General features: G+C 37.4%; 8 protein-coding genes across 8 annotated transcripts; 6 read left to right on the forward strand and 2 right to left on the reverse strand.

The window, feature by feature from the left end:
* Positions 1 to 344: 344 nt before the first annotated feature.
* BATDEDRAFT_32828 (adenylosuccinate synthase) lies at positions 345 to 2,715 on the reverse strand. The gene is made up of 7 exons (XM_006675609.1): positions 2,487 to 2,715; positions 1,880 to 2,045; positions 1,232 to 1,803; positions 1,027 to 1,151; positions 783 to 956; positions 615 to 688; positions 345 to 536 (listed from the first exon to the last, which is right to left on the reverse strand). Exons 1-7 carry the CDS (start codon positions 2,667 to 2,669, stop codon positions 478 to 480), a joined length of 1,353 nt encoding a protein of 450 aa, XP_006675672.1. The 5' UTR covers positions 2,670 to 2,715; the 3' UTR covers positions 345 to 477.
* A 1,613-nt stretch (positions 2,716 to 4,328) lies between these two features.
* Positions 4,329 to 5,055, forward strand: BATDEDRAFT_31291 (uncharacterized protein). The gene has a single exon (XM_006675591.1). The coding sequence runs from the start codon at positions 4,447 to 4,449 to the stop codon at positions 4,666 to 4,668; it is 222 nt and encodes a 73-aa protein (XP_006675654.1). The 5' UTR covers positions 4,329 to 4,446; the 3' UTR covers positions 4,669 to 5,055.
* An 817-nt stretch (positions 5,056 to 5,872) lies between these two features.
* BATDEDRAFT_22593 (uncharacterized protein) lies at positions 5,873 to 7,655 on the forward strand (the record flags this gene model as incomplete). The annotated part of the gene is made up of 5 exons (XM_006675541.1): positions 5,873 to 6,058; positions 6,135 to 7,050; positions 7,121 to 7,310; positions 7,389 to 7,492; positions 7,594 to 7,655. 5 exons carry the CDS (start codon positions 5,873 to 5,875, stop codon positions 7,653 to 7,655), a joined length of 1,458 nt encoding a protein of 485 aa, XP_006675604.1.
* Positions 7,656 to 9,006: 1,351 nt separating this feature from the next.
* BATDEDRAFT_86066 (uncharacterized protein) lies at positions 9,007 to 10,272 on the forward strand (the record flags this gene model as incomplete). Its single annotated transcript, XM_006676127.1, has 1 exon — positions 9,007 to 10,272. One exon carries the CDS (start codon positions 9,007 to 9,009, stop codon positions 10,270 to 10,272), a length of 1,266 nt encoding a protein of 421 aa, XP_006676190.1.
* A 1,327-nt stretch (positions 10,273 to 11,599) lies between these two features.
* Positions 11,600 to 12,601, forward strand: BATDEDRAFT_86067 (uncharacterized protein; the record flags this gene model as incomplete). The annotated part of the gene is made up of 1 exon (XM_006676128.1): positions 11,600 to 12,601. One exon carries the CDS (start codon positions 11,600 to 11,602, stop codon positions 12,599 to 12,601), a length of 1,002 nt encoding a protein of 333 aa, XP_006676191.1.
* A 55-nt stretch (positions 12,602 to 12,656) lies between these two features.
* Positions 12,657 to 13,349, reverse strand: BATDEDRAFT_22595 (uncharacterized protein; the record flags this gene model as incomplete). The annotated part of the gene is made up of 1 exon (XM_006675542.1): positions 12,657 to 13,349. The coding sequence occupies one exon, from the start codon at positions 13,347 to 13,349 to the stop codon at positions 12,657 to 12,659; it is 693 nt and encodes a 230-aa protein (XP_006675605.1).
* A 1,388-nt stretch (positions 13,350 to 14,737) lies between these two features.
* Positions 14,738 to 15,040, forward strand: BATDEDRAFT_86068 (uncharacterized protein; the record flags this gene model as incomplete). Its single annotated transcript, XM_006676129.1, has 1 exon — positions 14,738 to 15,040. The coding sequence occupies one exon, from the start codon at positions 14,738 to 14,740 to the stop codon at positions 15,038 to 15,040; it is 303 nt and encodes a 100-aa protein (XP_006676192.1).
* A 1,493-nt stretch (positions 15,041 to 16,533) lies between these two features.
* BATDEDRAFT_86069 (uncharacterized protein) lies at positions 16,534 to 18,470 on the forward strand (the record flags this gene model as incomplete). Its single annotated transcript, XM_006676130.1, has 6 exons — positions 16,534 to 16,678; positions 16,766 to 16,839; positions 17,105 to 17,272; positions 17,365 to 17,531; positions 17,616 to 18,364; positions 18,409 to 18,470. 6 exons carry the CDS (start codon positions 16,534 to 16,536, stop codon positions 18,468 to 18,470), a joined length of 1,365 nt encoding a protein of 454 aa, XP_006676193.1.
* Positions 18,471 to 18,479: the final 9 nt, after the last annotated feature.

Raw genomic sequence — 18,479 nt, forward strand, 5'->3', positions numbered from 1 at the left:
CCATCAACTTGATTCAGTTGTATTCACGTAAAACACTGGTTACAACAACTGTCTGTATTTTGCTTGGAATATGCAATATTCGTTACGCTTAAACATTGAATCAATCCAATGCTCATTAGCAATATTAAACTATGGTTTGGATTTAAGATTTCTTTTTTGGAATCGTGCATGGCATGATCACCAAGTTTGAATCCAGATTCAACTCTTCTCATTTTGTATTCTAATATCAGTTATGCTCTAGTCCAAGAGAACGATTGCATTCGGTAATACAGCTGTTGGTTTCATGTCATTCACCAGGAGAAAAGCCAAATGACAAAATGTTGTCCAGTAATCGACAATCATTTCATGACTAGCTGTTTATTATAGACATACTTGTTTCATTTTACATGAATACGGCTGTAAAGCATGCATGCATCCATTATAAAATAAAAGTTGGTCTAAACCCAATATGAATGTAGGTTTTAATAGACATTGCAATCATGTTAACGAACGGTGAATCATGGCATCTCTTGCAACTCCAACTCCGATCCATTCGACTAGTTAAAGTAAATCATAGCAATCACGTTAGTTGCAACTCCAATTAATATAATACAGATTTCAATCTCAATTATTACCTGGAACACCAACAAGTTGCTCAACACGAGAAACATATTTTTGTGCATTCACAGGGAGTTCCTCAAACTTGCGGCTATTTATAAATACATGATATCTGTAAGCCTTTGTGCTAGTGCAATGCATAAGGCTGAAATATAACAATATGAAACATATATCATTGATTTTACCATTTGGAAATGTCAATTTTCCAACCAGGTAGAGTTTCGTATTTCACTTCGACATTGGCTAATACGTGCAGATTGGCAGGGAAGGAATCAAGTTTTTTGCCATTGTAGTAATATGCAACACCAATATTGATCTCATCCAATCCATCCAAAACATCTAATTTGGTCAAATTGAGACTGGTTACATGATAGATTAGTCGACAGATCCATATTTACATGTAATTTAAAAAAATAGAAACAATCTTGCCTGGTGTAGCCGTTGATCATGGTGGAGTATTCCAAAACAACAGTATCAAGCCATCCACAACGACGCTTACGTCCAGTAGTGGTTCCGAATTCCTGGCCAACAGTCTGCAGAATGTCACCAGAAGCCTATCAGGATGCAAATAGATTAAGCCAATGCACATTTCAATAGTATTGACTGCAGTATGTTAATGCAAAAGGCTACGTACATTGAGTTGCTCGGTTGGAAAAGGACCAGCGCCAACTCGAGTGGTATATGCTTTTGCAACACCAATTACCCTGCCAATTTTTTGCGGAGGGATACCAAGTCCAGTGCACACACCACCAATGTTGGTGTTGGAGGAAGTCACATAGGGATAGGTACCCAAATCCAAATCCAGCATCAATGCATTCGCACCTTCAATCAAAACACGCTTTCCGCTATTGATTTGATCATGCATGAACTTGATCGAGTCAATAACATACTCGGGCAAACGAGCAGCATAGTCTCTATATCGAGCAATCTCTGCATCGACATCGTACTGAAAATCGCCATAACGTTTCTTTTTGTTGGCAACCATTTGTCTAAAACTGGCCTCAAACTCTTCAAACTCGAAAAGATGATGGACACGAAGACCACTGCGACTAGCCTTGGATGAATAGGCTGGACCAATACCTTTCTTGGTAGTACCAATACTACCACGACCAAGCTCGTCTTCCTTGAGGCCATCAACGATCTGATGAAAATCAAATACTAAATGAGCACGAGACGAAAGAAAAAGACGACCAGCAACCTTGATTCCTAAACAATGAGTGAGTAAATCGAGTAATATTTGATACAATAAAAACTCGACATTAAATTGCATTCATAAACCCACCCTTGGAAACTGTAGTTTCGATTTCCTGAAAAAAGGATGGAAGGTGAACAACGACTCCATTTCCAACAATGTTTTGACAGGCTGGGTTGATCAAACCAGAGGGCAAGAGATGGAAGTCAAACTTGACCCCATTGACAACAATTGTATGACCGGCATTGTTTCCTCCCTAGTATCATTAAAGTTGTAAAAATAAACAAGGTTTTGTTCAGTATCTTTGAAACCAAACTCATCAATAAGGCATTGAGATCATGCATGGAAAAAATAGTTTCTCTACATTAGTACTAGACTCTGAATTGCTAATGTAAAGAACACATGATTGTTTAAAACATTACTGAAATGGATTGATAGGCAAAAAGCAAATGAAAGAGATGTAATGGATGCAAACAAGTACACTTGTAAGCAGCAAGAATGAGATCAATTCATAAAAAGTTATTGATAGATTCTATCGTTTAGTGCAATGGCTGACTAATAAGAGAGCATGCTTGCAATTTAAAACTACAGAATGTACTTGCAGACTAAAAATCGGTGTACAGCTTATAACGATAGAACAGATAGTAGAGTGCATGCACACAACAAGTGATCATAAACTGTCCAAATAGTAGATTACCTGACAGCGGGCACACACATCAATGTCTTGGGCAAGAACATCGACAAGTTTTCCTTTTCCTTCATCACCCCATTGAGAACCAAGTACAACGGTAACACCAGGACGGGGAGTTGATTGGGTGTGAGCATGGGTAGTAGTAGCAGCAGCAATATCGCTTGTGCTAGTGGAGATACTGCTGCTCATAGTTTTGTAATGCTATAAAAAGCTGAAGATTGCAAGACCAGCTTTTTGATGCCTGAAAAGGAAATTACAGCCGCATTCGCGTAAAATAAAACTCGTTTTGTGAACTGTTTCAAGCGATTTTGGATATTCGTTGCGTTTAACTAGTTCGATGGTTTCAAATTCGTATTTTAAAATATAATACGTTTTCATTCTGGCTCAAGTTATTTAATGTCATACACTCGGGTTGATTAAATACATTTTCAAGTGTATACAATCGAGTGTACTATTATTGCTGAATAACACAAGTGAAATATAATGTATTATTTAATGACAACTGATGTTGTGCATGTAAAAGAGCATAAAATTGAATTTGATCATTCAAATATAAATGATATCCAGTTATTACAGATCTGATTGGGAACAAGTCAGATTTGTATGCACAAGCAGTCATTGTATATCATTCTCAAAACCCAAGCTTTTCGAGTCGTTAAAATCTTGATTGTCAATCGCGTAGATTTCATCCGACACGAACCAAGTTTCCCATCAGATCTGACCATCTGCGAGATTCACCAACACATCATGAACATCACTGCTCAAAGTATGCCTGTAGGTCAGGGTTGCTCCTCTCAAGCCCATTTGATATTGGATAGTAATACTTCCAATATCCCAAGAACTACTCATTCTAACCCTTCTCAACACCCTGAGCACGACCACCAAATGCAACTACAAACTACCCAGCCTGAGTTATTCAACGCAAATCTTCCTGTTGCTTCTCAATCTCCGCTGTGGAGAGCTCAGCTTGAACAGTCTATTCGACAATGCCAAGATATCAACAACTTTTATGTATCCCTGGCCACTATCAAGGCTTTTGGTCGTCCTGCAAATAGAACCATTTACTTTCGAGGTTTCATGACTCAATCTAGCCCTGATGAGGGTGCTGTTGGTACGACTGGGAGTTTGAATACAGATACCGCTTTACCATCTACGTCTATGGATAGCGACTCCATTACTTCCAGCATGGATGTTCTTCGTCTTTCTTGTGCAAATATTAAACCGAAAACAGCCAACGACATCCTGGGCAATGTCCTGGTTTTTGTTGCTGATTCTCGGTCAGGCAGTGTTGCTGACATTCTTCACGGTTCTCGCTATGGTGAAGTTTGCTGGTGAGTCATGACCCGTGTATTTCATTGTTTTCTAGTAAAATAATGGAACGAGCCAGTTTTATTATTCCTTTAATTATGCTTTTAAATTATGAATGGAAACCGTATAGTAATATGGTTCTACTCGTATTTTACGGGGTGATGTGCTTGGTTGCGAGGGTTTAATTACGATATACCATTCTGACGTGTTGAACTCAATATTGACTCCATATCATGACTTGTTATCCTATTCTTGGCACCACTGTTTTGAACAAGCTTTATCTGTAAAAACAGTATGCATGTTCTAACTGTTTCAATTTAATCTAGGTTTTTGCCAGGCACCAAGGAACAATACCGTCTTTCTGGTGCTCTGCATCTGGTCATGTCAGCAGATCATCCCCTGCAAACTAATCATCAAGTTCCACTTCCATTTGCAGACCACGGATCTTCAAGACCAAATGTCGATTGGGAAGCCGTTCGCCTCAAGGTTTGGGAAAACATTTCATCACTACGCCGTGCATCATTTGCTTGGCCTCAACCAGGTCAGGACAGACTGGACATACAAAGTCCTGTGCGTCTGCCATCGCTTTATGCTCCGTCCACTGTCAGGACTCTTTCTGACTGCATCGATGTGAACAAAAAGGCAGACTCTACTGAGAATGCCTCTAAACCACTTGCAGCATGTTGTGCTTCTGGAAATACTTTGGAAACTACTGGCATTTCATTCATGGGAAACCATCATCTCCGTCCGCTCGTGTCCGAAAATCATCACCCTATGGCTAGTGAGCCAGGAGTTCTGGATTACATTCACTCGGACACTGCATCTCCGCCCATCGATGATGATTCACATTCATCTGTTCTCAAGCAAACTACAGATCTGACTTTACCCACCACTCTTGCAGCCAAACCCAATTCTGAAATACAGGAACATCACAAAGTTGCATGGGCCAACTTTTGTCTTTTGTTGCTTGATGTTGATGGTGTAGACCATCTGAACATGGGAAATCAACCCCATACTCGCACCAAACACCGCAAGATATCTCCTGCTGTTGATGAGGTCATGTATCTATCCCAGACTCATCACAAACAAACTGATCGCTGGATCACCAAGGACGTCAATCCATAAAAGCATTTCCTTGTTCTATCATTACGTCTGGCCATAGTTGCATACTTTATCGGGTTTTATTCCACCATGTGTTGCTCAAAACGCACTATTTTAACTTATCCTCTATTATCACTTTTAAACAATTGATTCATAACTCGCAACTATTTAATTCTATTCTTGTCTTGCGGTGTCCGAAGCTTGCTTTAAAGCTTGATGGTGTAAAGAGTGTTGGTGACTATTTCGAGTCAGGGTTAGACTTGTTTGAACACATTTTAAAACTTGTTTTACTTTAAAATTGCCATTAATAAGTAGATTTGTACAGGATAGCTGAATCATGACAATGTTTCAACTTTCTACACACATGATAATCAAGGTTTGTTGGAATCTCATACCAACACTAATGAATTCAAACCAGTTTAATCCAAACTAAACACGAGTGGATGCTGAGAGTGATTCATTGGTCAATTGAACAACCAAGTATGTCGGTGACCAGTGGCATGCATCAAGTAATATCAGTAACAGCATGAATAAACAACTGAACATGTTGTATTCTAGCATAATCTATTGCATCATGTTGAAATATGGATCAATATATGCGGTAATAATAGATTGTAGATGCAATTGGGTTGATCATTTGACATTACCTGATTACTGGGTGTATCACCGCAATTGGGAATATCAACACAGTATACTACTCAAGTTGATTTTCCACCAAGAGCGATGTTTGTATATTGATTCACCCTACAGGGAGTTTCTGGGTTTGTTGACCCTACATGGTGATTTTGGTTTGTCCACTCTACAAAATGTTTCTAGCTTTGTCTACTTTGGTGTATTCGCGTTTGCTCACCCTATATGGTGTACTTGTGTTTTTTGTGGTCGTTCATTTGGAGATTGCTGATGGTCACCCTTGAAGCTGCCGTCATTATAAAACAGCAGTTATTTACCAGATTCAACCCATTTTCATCACACTACTCGATACAATGTTGATTACTCTAGAATGCATTCTACTTGCGTTACAAGCAGTTGCTGCAATTCGAGTTTCATTAGAATCACCTTTTGAAAGTGCCAGTCAATCAAGCAATAGACTATCAAAACGATCACCCGTTGAATTGGATGGTGATGCTAACAAATGCTACACAATTAAATCCAATGTTGATGGAGTCAATGTATGTATCATGTCATGCATTGTAGTTTGATATCAACAATACCACGTTTAATCAATCTCACACTTGTTTAAAATAGTTGAATTTACGAGTCGATTCAATGATTTCTGATATAATCGTACCACTTCCTAGTTCAAGCAACGATGTAGGTTTGGCTATACAAAGTATTTCAAGTGGTGAGCCCGTTAATATAAAGTACAAAGACAAAGAGTATAAAGGAGTTACATCCACAGCCGCTGTGACGGTTCCGGGTACTGCAATAACTGGCGTCAATTTACCAGTAATAGCAGTTGAAAAACAATCGGCACGTCTAGCTGGTATCGATCCAGATTTTGATGGAGTATTTGGGATTGGCCACTTTTCTTTGTCAAAACATCATTCACCAATCACTGCAATGGATAGTTTGTACAGCAATAATGTCATTCCCAATAACGAGATTGGCATTCAACTATGCCCTTCTGATCTTTTTGAGCAAAGCTTCATCAATATAGGAAACACGGAAATCACTGCAAAGTGTGGAACGGATGGAAGGAGTGTTGCATGGGTAAATTCACCAACAAATGATCATCATACTGTCAACATCAAGAGTATACTAGTCAATGACGAACAAGTGGATTTGCCCGAGGAATTCCAAAAAACTGTAGAAGATGACCATATTTTGTACTCGCATGTGGAAACATGTTCTAAATATATGCATTTTCCTCAAACAGTCGTGATAGCGTTGGTCAAGGCTATTGTTGATAGCGATGCGATTACTATCTGGGATGCTAAATCTAGGCGCAAACTCAATCCGGAAGAAATTGATGACATATTTTGGAAACACCGTCTAATGTCTGAATCTAATTTTAATATTGATTGGAGAAAACTGCCGACATTTACAATTGTAATGTATGCTCAAACCCCCGTAACTGATGACAATCGTGATTCCGTCGTAAAGATCAGATTGGGTCCCAAAGACTATATACAGAAAGTCAATCTTGGAAAATTTAAAAGGTGTAAATATTTGACAATTGTATGCAATATGTGTTGTTTGATTAATCTGGCTAATATAATGTTGAATTGTAGACCTGTTTGCTGTAACAGTTGGCTCAAATGACAATGCAATTCTTGGTATACCATTTATGACCCAACTTGAATTGACATTTGATTTACTAAATACACGCATTGGGTTTGGTCCTGGATGTGGATGTGAAACTGCAAGTAACAGGTATCCTACTATTTCAAACAATGATCGGGTACTCTGGCCATTACCACAGTAAGTTGTTTGATATTGATATGTGAATGTGTTAATTGATATACTGATACTGATCATGAATTTGATGCATACTGTTAGATTGCCTGAGCAACCAAGCACTTCAGGTTCAGATGGCAGATCTGGTCTCAGGAGATCATTTTCACGACTTGGTAGTATTCGTCGTAGTAGTGCTCGTCGTGGCAGTAAGCATTCAAAGTTTAATTACAAAAAGTTTGGAGACTAAACAGATATATCAATAAACTGGTTATTTGTTGAATGGATGATGACCATGATTATTTTATAGTTGGTATGATGTACGCCAGAACTCTTGGTGTTAATCATCATCAACTACAACTGATCAAATAGTCGTGCCTGAAAACACCCACCACACTGTCAAGAGTCACAAACAGACTCTCAATAAACTCGACTGAATACAATTCATTAGACAAGCTGATATTATATGTATTTCTAATGTGGCGTGTCCATGTTTGATTGTGTGATATGTTCAAGCCGTGCATGTATTGGATCAGTCCAGTGTGTATCGTAGTTGTTTGATACACGATGATCACGCATACTATTGCATTGGTAATACATGGTATTGATTGAATACATCATGATCGCATAGCTCGATCACGATCCAATTGACACAAACAGTCAAGTCGTGTAGTTTGGGTTCAGCTCGACACATTTGTATTGTCAATTGGACAAAATGTCAAAAGTGAATCAATGTCGACTGAAACAACCAACAGACTGGATCTAGTATGTGTAGTTGCACTGGGTTGCATATACTGATCACAGTAAACAACTTGAGTGTCGTTTTACTGGTTGTGGTTATGGTGACATGACAGTGTTTGATGTATACAGCATTACAATGATGGATCAGCAGCAATGTGATGGAACTGGATGTGTAATATCAAAATCATGTTTAGAATACGTAGTATAACGACAACTTGAAGTCTAGTCATGTAAATGGACCACTAAATAACAGTGTCGGTGTGTAATAAATAGTCAGTGCCATTGTTGGTGGTGATTGACATACAAACAGCAGTTGCATTACTGACATGTACAACCATTGTTGTTGAATTAGATTGCGATCGTATTCGAGATTCAGAATACAGCAAATGTGTGTACAGAGTTGTATTGACAACATTGACAGTCAAACACAATACATGAATATGGGTTCAAACTTGGTGACCATACAGTGTATGATTACTAAGAGTGCACAAAGTGTAGATTCAACACTATAGTCTGATTGTGTGTCATGATGGTTGTTGTTGTATACCAAACATGCAATGCAGTCAATGTGTAGTAATCATTGTATATTGCAATGCAGAATACAGTCATTGCAGAATGAATACCGAAGGAATCCATTTGACATGAATACGATTGTAAATCAAAGCGTTTGTGCGGTTACACAACACTCATAAGGGTGCTTTTCAATATACCTGATCAAAGGGTCGTAAAAGCATAATTCAATCGACACGATCATCAAATTGATCAATATGATATTGTGATTAGGGAGCAGCATACTATGGTTTGATAGTTGCTCACTACAAGCAATCAAATAACCCTGTGTCGTTGGTTAACCTAAAAGGGTTAGGGTTGGTTTGCTATACAAAACATACAAAAATACAATCGAGTATGTTCAGTCCTACAATCAACATCAGTTTCAACACTCTACTTTTGTATTAATAGTTTAAACCCATTGACCAATCTAATGAAATTGGTTGATATTTTATTCGTACTGACTGCAGCAGCAACCACTAATGCAATACTGATACCGACTAATAACAATGGCTCACCACAAGCATCAGGCACTTCCAGTCAAATGTCTGGCTCAACCAGTGAACCTAGTTCAGACACTTTCGATCAAAAATGGCAAGACATAATGGATATAGTTGATCCAAGTACTTCCAGACGAGGTCGAAAACGGCCAATTGATGAACTTGGTCCAAGTATTTCTGAACAAGATTGGAAAGCCATAATTGATAGGCCTGATCCAGGAATTCCGGAAGACTGGCGAGACTTGGTTGATGCAGTCAATTCAAATATTCTCAAAGACCAGCAACAATCAATTGATCAACCCAGTCCGAGCACTCCCAAACGAGGTCGAAAACGGCCGATTGATGAACACGGTCCGAGTGCTTCCAAACAAAGTCGGAAACAATCAACTGATGAACCCGGTCTCGTATTTCCCGACAAATACTGGCAACGCTTAATAGATGAAGTTGATTCAGACGCTTTTAAAGACTGGAAAGAACTGTTTGATATAGTTGATCAAAGTACTTCCAACCAAAACAAACAACAACCAATGATTCAGTCCAATCCAAGCACTTCCAGTCAAGACCAACAACAGCCAACTGATATAGTTGATCCAAGTACTTACGGTCAAAACCAGCAATATTCAACGGATACAATTAATTCAAGTATTCTCGACGAAAACTGGAGAAATCTATTTGATATAGCTGATTCAAGCACTTCCAACCAAGTTTCTGACCCAACTAATGAGCCTAATCCAAATATTTCCGATCAAACCCAGCAACATCCAGTGGATGCAATTGGTTTAAGCATTTCCAACGAAGACTGGCAAGAAATAATTGATGCAGCCAATCCAAGCACTTCCAGTCAAAACCAACAACAACCAATGATTCATAACGAGTCTACCAATACTGTTACAAATCAAATAGCTAGATTAAGCCAAAAATATCAGATAACCCTTGATGGCATGAAAAAAAGACTTGTAGAGTCTAAAGAAATACGAGACAAAAAACGCAAAGAATATTATGGATCTATGGCTCTTGGATTCAAACAATGGTCAGCGCTAGAAAGAGGAGAAGAAATATCTGGATCAAGATACGATCCAGACACTGAAATACGATTGAAACACGAGTATGAAAAGGCAGGAGCAAAAATACGCAGTATCAGACAAGACTTGAAAAGGTTTATGAAAAAGCATGGTTTGAGATTTGAAGAACCGAATTAGGATTTGGATTGATGATGTGTCGATGAATTTGATTTTGAATAAATTTAAACTTTCTGATATGTTGATATTTGTCGAGTATCATGAATGGATCAACAACCATATTATTGATTGTGTATTGTGTTTGGTATTACATCAACAATTACTGGATTGTTGATTGACACATTGGCATGGTTTATTACATATACATCAATGACATGATAACAACCAGTGTTGATTGTACGTGTAACTATCAGTCAGATTTTCATGATACCATCAACTGATCATGTCGTGTATTGTACAACAAACGGAGAAATACACTTGTTGAAAGTCGAATGTAGATTGCGTCATTAACTGGTTTGATATTGGTCAATTAGTGTTGTATTGTCAGTTTGTAATGCGATATACGCGGTGTTTATGCAGCATGTGTCGTATTGACGTCAAATGAACTGCTAAATAACAGTGTCGGTGTGTAATAAACAGTCAGTGGTATTGTTGATGGTGATTGGCATTCAAACAGTTGCATTACTGACATGTGTCATCGTTGTTGTTGAACTAGATTGCGATCGTATTCGAGATTCAGAATACAGCAAATGTGTGTACAGAGTTGTATTGACAACATTGATAGCCAAACACAATACATGAATATGGGTTCAAACTTGTTGACCATACAGTGTATGATTACTAAGAGTGCACAAAGTCTAGATTCAACACTACAGTCTGATTGTGTGTCATATGGTGGTTGTTGTATATCAAACACTCAATGCAGTCAATGTGTAGTAATCATTGTATATTGCAATTCAGAATACAGTCATTGTTGGATGAATACTGGAGTGATCCATTATACATGAATACGATTGTAAAGCAAAGCGTTTGTGGCTGCACAACACTCATGAAGGGTGTGATTTTCAATATACCTGATCAAAGGGTCGTAAAAGCATAATTCAATCGACATGATCATCAAATTGATCAATATGATATTGTGATTAGGGAGCAGCATACTATGGTTTGATAGTTGCTCACTACAAGCAATCAAATAACCCTGTGTCGTTGGTTAACCTAAAAGGGTTGGTTTGCTATACAAAACATACAAATACAATCGAATATGTTCAGTCCTACAATCAACATCAGTTTCAACACTCTACTTTTGTATTAATAGTTTAAACTATTCATCGGCTTAATGAAATTGGTTGATATTTTATTCGTATTGACTACAGCAGCAACCGCCAATGCAATACTGACACCGACTGGTAACAATGGCTCACCACAAGCATCAGGCACTTCCAGTCGAGTGTCTGGCTCAACCAGTGAACCTAGTTCAGACACTTTCGATCAAAAATGGCAAGACATAATGGATGAGCTTGATTTAAACATTTTCAGTCAAGACCAGCAACAATCAGTGAATGAACCCAGTTCAAGTACTTCCAGCCAAAATCAGCAACGACCAATGAACCAAGTCGACTTAAGCACTCCCGATAAATATTGGAAATTCATAGTAGATGAAATCAGTCTAAGCACTCCAGAAGACTGGCAAGAAATAATCGATGCAATCAATTCAGACACTTTTGAAGACTGGCAACAACCAATGGATCAATCCAATCCAAGTACTTCCAGCCAAAACCAACAACAATCAACGGATACAATTGATTCAAGCATTATCAACGAATACTGGACAGACCTATTTGATGTAGCTGATCCAAGCACTTTCAGCCAAGTTTCTGATCCAATTGATCAAGTCGGTTCAAACACTTTTGATCAATACCAACAACCAGCCAATGAACCTAGTTCAAGTATTCCTGGCCAAACTCAGCAACAGCCGATTGGTGAGCCCAATCCAAGCACTTCCAAACGAGGTCGGAAACGGCCAATCGATGAAATCAGTCCAAACACTTTTGATCAATACCAACAACCAGCTAATGAACCTAGTCCAAGCACTCCAAAACAAAGTCGAAAACAACCGATTGATCGACCCATTCCAACTACTTCCAGTCAAACCCAGCAACAACCAATTGACCAAAACCAGTCTGCTAATACTGTTTCAAATCGAGTAATTATATTAAACGAACAGGATCAGAAAGTCCTTGATGGTTTAAAGCAAAGGCTTATAGAGTCTAAAGAACTACGAAAGAAAAAATTTAAAGAATACCATGATTATCAATTCCTTGGATTGGAACAACAGCTGGCGTTAGTAAAGGGCAAAGAGATATCCGAACCAAGGCACACTCCAAGGGTTGAAAAGCAACTGAAAGAAGAGTATGTAGCGGCAGGGATAAAAGTAACCAGTACCAGACGAAATTTGAAAAATTTTATGAAAAGGCGTGGTTTAGAATTCGAAGAACCAAATCCAGATTGATGATGTGTCGATGAATTTGATTTTGATTTTGAATAAATTTAAACTTTTTGATATGTTAATATTTATCGAGTATTGTGAATGGGTCAACAACCATATTATTGATTGTGTATACTGTGTTGTGTATTGCATCAACAGTTACTGGATTGTTGATTGATACATTGACACGGTTTGTTTCATATACATCAATGACCTGATAACAACCAGTGTTATTTGCAAGGATAGCATACTCATAGATACTTTCAACAATATACTTTGAATTATGATGTTTCATGCATTCAATAATATTATTTCCGTCAATCAGATCCAAAACAATCTCAATATCCATATTAATCATGGATTGATTGTTACCATTAAACAATAATGTATTATCTGAAATATTAAATTGAATTGTCTTTTCAGTATCTACATTTTGCAGCATATACCCAAATTGAATATCAAGCCAATATCCAATGTTTTGGTTGGTGATTTCTTCGGTATATTTTGCATCAACTCTTCCACATTGGTGAACATGTGTCTTGCATTGTATTGTTTTGTATTTTGGGTGGAAAGGATGTTTGTTGATATGTCTATTAAACTGTCGCTTTAACTTGCCTACTTGGTTCCAATGCTCTATTTGTAGTTGAATCAGTTGCTTGTACGCCTTTGTTGGTTCAACTCGACTCCTGAATCCTTGGATACGTTTTGTAAACCGCAGTTTGACTTTGACGAGTTTAACATCAATATTCACCGTTGATCCAACCATTTTCATGATATTGTTATTGGGGTTTTCCTAATGGCAACAATAAATCAACGACAAAACTCAATCCGAGCATCTCGTAATGGACTCTGTGTGAACCAATTGAACCACTATTTTCGTCCAAATCAGAATTACTTTGTAACAGGTTTCCAACATTTTCAACGAGTTTAAATAATAATAGAAAATAAATCCAACCCAATTGTTTGTTGATACCATTCCAAAATGTATTTTCTTGGGTTTATCCAAAACCACTTCAATGACATTACACATCACAAGCACATCCTTAAGATCCAAGTATCTACAAACTTTGGTCGTGAACTCGGTCTTCATCAAACCTAAAAACGGTCAAAAGTATCATGTTGTTGAACGAAATCTAACCAACCATCTTGTAAAAGCAGCAACCCACTATTTGTGCAATGATATTGAACCTATTACTCATGAAATCATACCTCGATATATGCTCAAGTCGGACAACCCAATCAAAGTAGATCCCAACAAACTCTTGAAATCAAACATTCAATTCCTTGATGAAAAGTATCATTCAAAATCAATACAAGCCACTTTATCATTGAATCAATGAGTTGCTGAACAAGAGTTACTACGATACATTGTATTGTATGTATATTTTACATTCTGGCTTAGTACTTTGATCAAAAGCCATCATCACACTGTAACGGACGCTCAGATCAATGTAGACCGAATGGCTCATCATGTATTTAGCGATTCAGATGTTCTTGGTAAAGTGATGGGAAAACAGCACACATTACAGCAGAAATTGTATCAAATGGTAATAAGTGCCGATGTAGACGCCAAATATGTTGAATATATCATACTATGAATCCGTAATCTTGATGGAACCCAGCACCATTTCTTGGGTCAAGCAAATGCTGGAAAAACACATCCAGTTCATCGTTTGCCATGTCGACACTTGACTTGTTGTATCTGATATTCCAAATCTACCGCATACAGTGGTATTGTTGGTGAATCATCAATTACATTCAATGTTTGATAGTTATTGTGGTATTATTTTCAAACGATTTGCTGATTTGAGGTAGCCAGTAAGTTATCATGATTGTATTGTTTGGATTTTGGCAAATATTGATTATTTTCAATAACCATTGACTATTTCCTATTTTGAATACTGGTATCTGGCCATGGGATATGATGACAAATGACTTTAATGTGTCCAATTTCAATTCTGATTTTGATTGGGATTCCTGTTTTCATGCAATTGGTCAACGATTTTGAATATTCATTTCCGTCAACCCAGAATACATTACATCCAGTTTTGAAACAAGTCTTCAAACAAGGTTTTGATGCAAGTTATGTACAATAGTCACATTCTGTTGTTCTGGATCTGCAATTCTTGTCATGGTTGTGTTTTGTATACAGAAATACTGATGTTTAACATTAGTTCTGTTCCAGATTCAACGTATTTTGTTTCTGCATCAAATTCTCTGTATTTTCATGGTTCACTCTCTGGTCATCCAAGGTGTTCTATGGTCATTGATGCCAATTCTGCATTGAAAACATCGATTAAACAGATATTCTGTGGTACCAATGATGAGCAAACGGATTTGGCAAACAAGGTCATTGGACAGCGCTACAACAAACGCATTGCAAACTATGATGAGCTTGAATCATTGGTGTCAGAATGGGGTGGAAAGTTGGACGAGTCGGCTCGTGCAAGAATCAAGTTTTAAAAACCTGGCTAGTATTTACATTTTACTATTTATCAGCCATAAATGTAGAAGGTGTAAAACATGAGTTCAAGTATTGATTTTATCGAATTCAGCAAGTTATTGATTGCAATAAATGAACGCTGACTAGATGTTGGCATGTACTACACAAAAATCAACCAAATCATTGCAACTTTCAAGTACCATTTATTCAGTTTCAGTTTTAATGGCATTGATTCATTTTTACAATCTTGGACAAAATATAGCAGTGATTATGGGTGAATCTCATCAATTGTGTTCATTCGAGTCAGAGCATGAATCTGGCACGGTAAGCAACCAATCCTTTCAGATCATCCACTATTATACACCAAGTATTTTATCCAAGATTGTACATCTCGAATAAACAGTGTGTGACAACTATGGACACATTTAGCAGTAATTGACGGTCAAGAAACTGGTATCAATGTTTCATGTATACTGTCAGAATTTTTAGAGCTTCGTGATTTGTATAAATTTAAATTTAAATGTATAAAGTAGAGTATAGTCTGATACTGTTAGTAGTTATCAGAAGAGAACAAATCAGAAGTGTAAAATAAAAAAGGAAGTTTGCACTTTAATCCAAGATCAACAGACTTGGTCTTTTCAAGAGTAGTGAAGAGAAGTGATAAGTTAATTAGATGGTTGAAATAGTTGAAGAGTTGTTTATTGATAAGAGAATATCTTGGCTTCAATAGTAGTTGATTGTTTGTCTTGTGATACGAACAAGTAACACGTTTGATAGTTAGCGGTTGTAAACGAAAAGTAGTTGAGCCAATGGGATTGATTTCTGTAATTAGTCAATTTAATAATGATACCATTTACCCGTTACTGGGGACTCGAATCCTAGAGATGAGGATAATGGAGTTTGGAGCATATGGATTGGTGGTGATGAAGGGTTTAATTTGGAGATTCAAAGTGTGCGCTACTAGAATTAGCTTTGTCACAGGTTATCACTTAGGAGTATCCGTCTGGATATTCCAACAATCATTGTGTATTTAAACATCAAATATTCCAATACATCAATAATACCACAGTGTAAACAGTATACAGTTGATCAGTATTGTGGCAAGACTTTTCATTCAAGTTTGTATTTGGAAATACTCGATGATTTAATCACCACACACTGTTTGTAATGCGATTGTCATTGATCTCATTTCATTCCAGTCCAGTCCATCTGATTTATGATGATGTTTAGTAATCCATTACCATGTGTTGTAGTAAACTAACTTGTTTATTGAACCAAATCCACAACGATCACATTCAGAATATTAATTTACAGTATTTCCAAATGCATGTTTGATAACAATCCAATTTTGTTACAAAAAACTGATCAAAACAATACTAAAATGGAACAACTCGTTTATGTGTTTTACAACAATCCAAACATGAACAATTCTTGGCAATTGTTGGACATTCGCATGAATGAAATTGTCAAATCAAAATTTGATCAAAATTCAACTTTACTAATTTTATCAAACATGGAGTGGATTGATAACATGAAAGAGTTGATTCAACGCCTGGAAGATTTGAAACTATTAACAACGGATGCTCAACTACACAAGGCTGATGAAATATGGGGCAGACTGCTTGTATTGATACTGAAGTTGAGAAAACAGAATTACAGTAAGTTTAGTAGTCATTGGATTATTGATGAATTCAAACTGTTGCTGACTTTGTGTTGGTTTGAAATGGCATGATATATAAATGTAGCGCCTCGCTTACAGAGTATTGGACTGGAAGATATCACAGTCAAGTATTTGGAGTATAATCGACCCAGTTTACAGGTATTCATATATTGTAACAGTAATGGATTGTTGTTCATGACTAAAATAATCAACATGTGCTGTGTAGATCAAAATAATGGAGTTTGCTACAGTGTTTTTGAGAATGATGTACAGTAATAATGAGTTCAAAGTATCACATCGACTAAGCAACCAAATTGCACAGCTCATGCAATCATCAAACCGTCAGGTCAAAATAGCGGCAAGTCATGATTGATATTGACCAAATGATTGACATTCAACTCATCTAGTGTCAATATGCATATAGGCGATAAAAACATGTAAAAAGCTGTACAAATATAACCGCTGGAGTCAAGAGGATGGATTTGACATCAAGCCAATGGTCGAGATTATTGTTCACGAGTCCAATCAAGAAGTGCTCAGATTGGCAATTGACCTGTTCTTGCAAGTTTGTCATGGTATTGACGATGAAAATGTATGTTTACAATGATACAATATTGGATCAGTTTGGACAGTGTCATGTCATGTTGATCTGATTGTATACTTGGCATTGAACAATATCATTAGTTTGGCATCGTGGTATTAGGATTTGTTTCACGACTGGAATCATCCGATGGTTCAGTTGCTGTTGGTTTTATCAAAAATCTCCAAGCCATGTATTGGAATATTCATCGTGATAACCCAGTAAAAGCAGCGGAATGTGGCATCATTCCAGCAATAGTCAATACGCTCAGGTATGTGGTGTTATGCATGAATGTGTGTCCAGTCATCACAATTGGTAAATTTGACATGGTTGGATTGACATGACATGAATACAGGAGTGTCGATCAAGAAGTGGTTGATCAAAGTATTGATGCTATTCAGAGTTTATGCGATATTAGAAATTGTGAAGTGATTTCAGCCGAGTTGATAAGATCGGGATTGATTCAAACACTGAACGACTTGTGTATCAGATACAGCAACAACTCTGAACTAAAAACACGCATGATCAAGATAGCAGGATCAGTTGCATCCAAAATGCACGACTTTCCTGTATCACTTGTACGATCGTTGGTTTTTGAGCAATTGACGATATTGATGTGTGATGTCGATATGTATGACTATCTGCGCCTGTTTGGATATGTCAACGACATGATTCAGAAATCTACAAACAAGGCCGAGATGATCAAGGCGTTCCAAGAATATGGAATTGTGAACCAACTCAACACTATTTATTCACGTAGAGATATAAATCTGTATGGTTATAATGGTATTGTAAACCTACTCAAAACACTTGTTGATTTTGCCGACAATCATTCCGACAGTTCAATACGTACCGAGTTGGAACAAGGCGGGATATTTGAAAATCTAACGGCTATTGTAAAATCGGATACTACTCACTACAGAAACAAAAATATTATTGGCCAGATCATTGAAACGTGTTTCCAGCATCGGGTTCATGTTGCTAGTTCGAGCATTCAGCTATACGATGACAATGCCGATATCGATATGAAATCTGGAATGGCCGGAGATAAACATGGAGATGCACGCACACTTGTCGAAATGCAGTATATCCAGTATCTGCAATGTATACTTTGCAAACCCATGTGGTGGATCGATATCACAAACCAGCATATTGTGGAGCAATGGAGGGTCGACTCACTCGATCAGAATATATCACCATCAACATTTAATCTTGCATT

Source organism: Batrachochytrium dendrobatidis, assembly GCF_000203795.2.
Source record: "Batrachochytrium dendrobatidis JAM81 unplaced genomic scaffold BATDEscaffold_1, whole genome shotgun sequence".
NCBI classification, from domain to species: domain Eukaryota; kingdom Fungi; phylum Chytridiomycota; class Chytridiomycetes; order Rhizophydiales; genus Batrachochytrium; species Batrachochytrium dendrobatidis.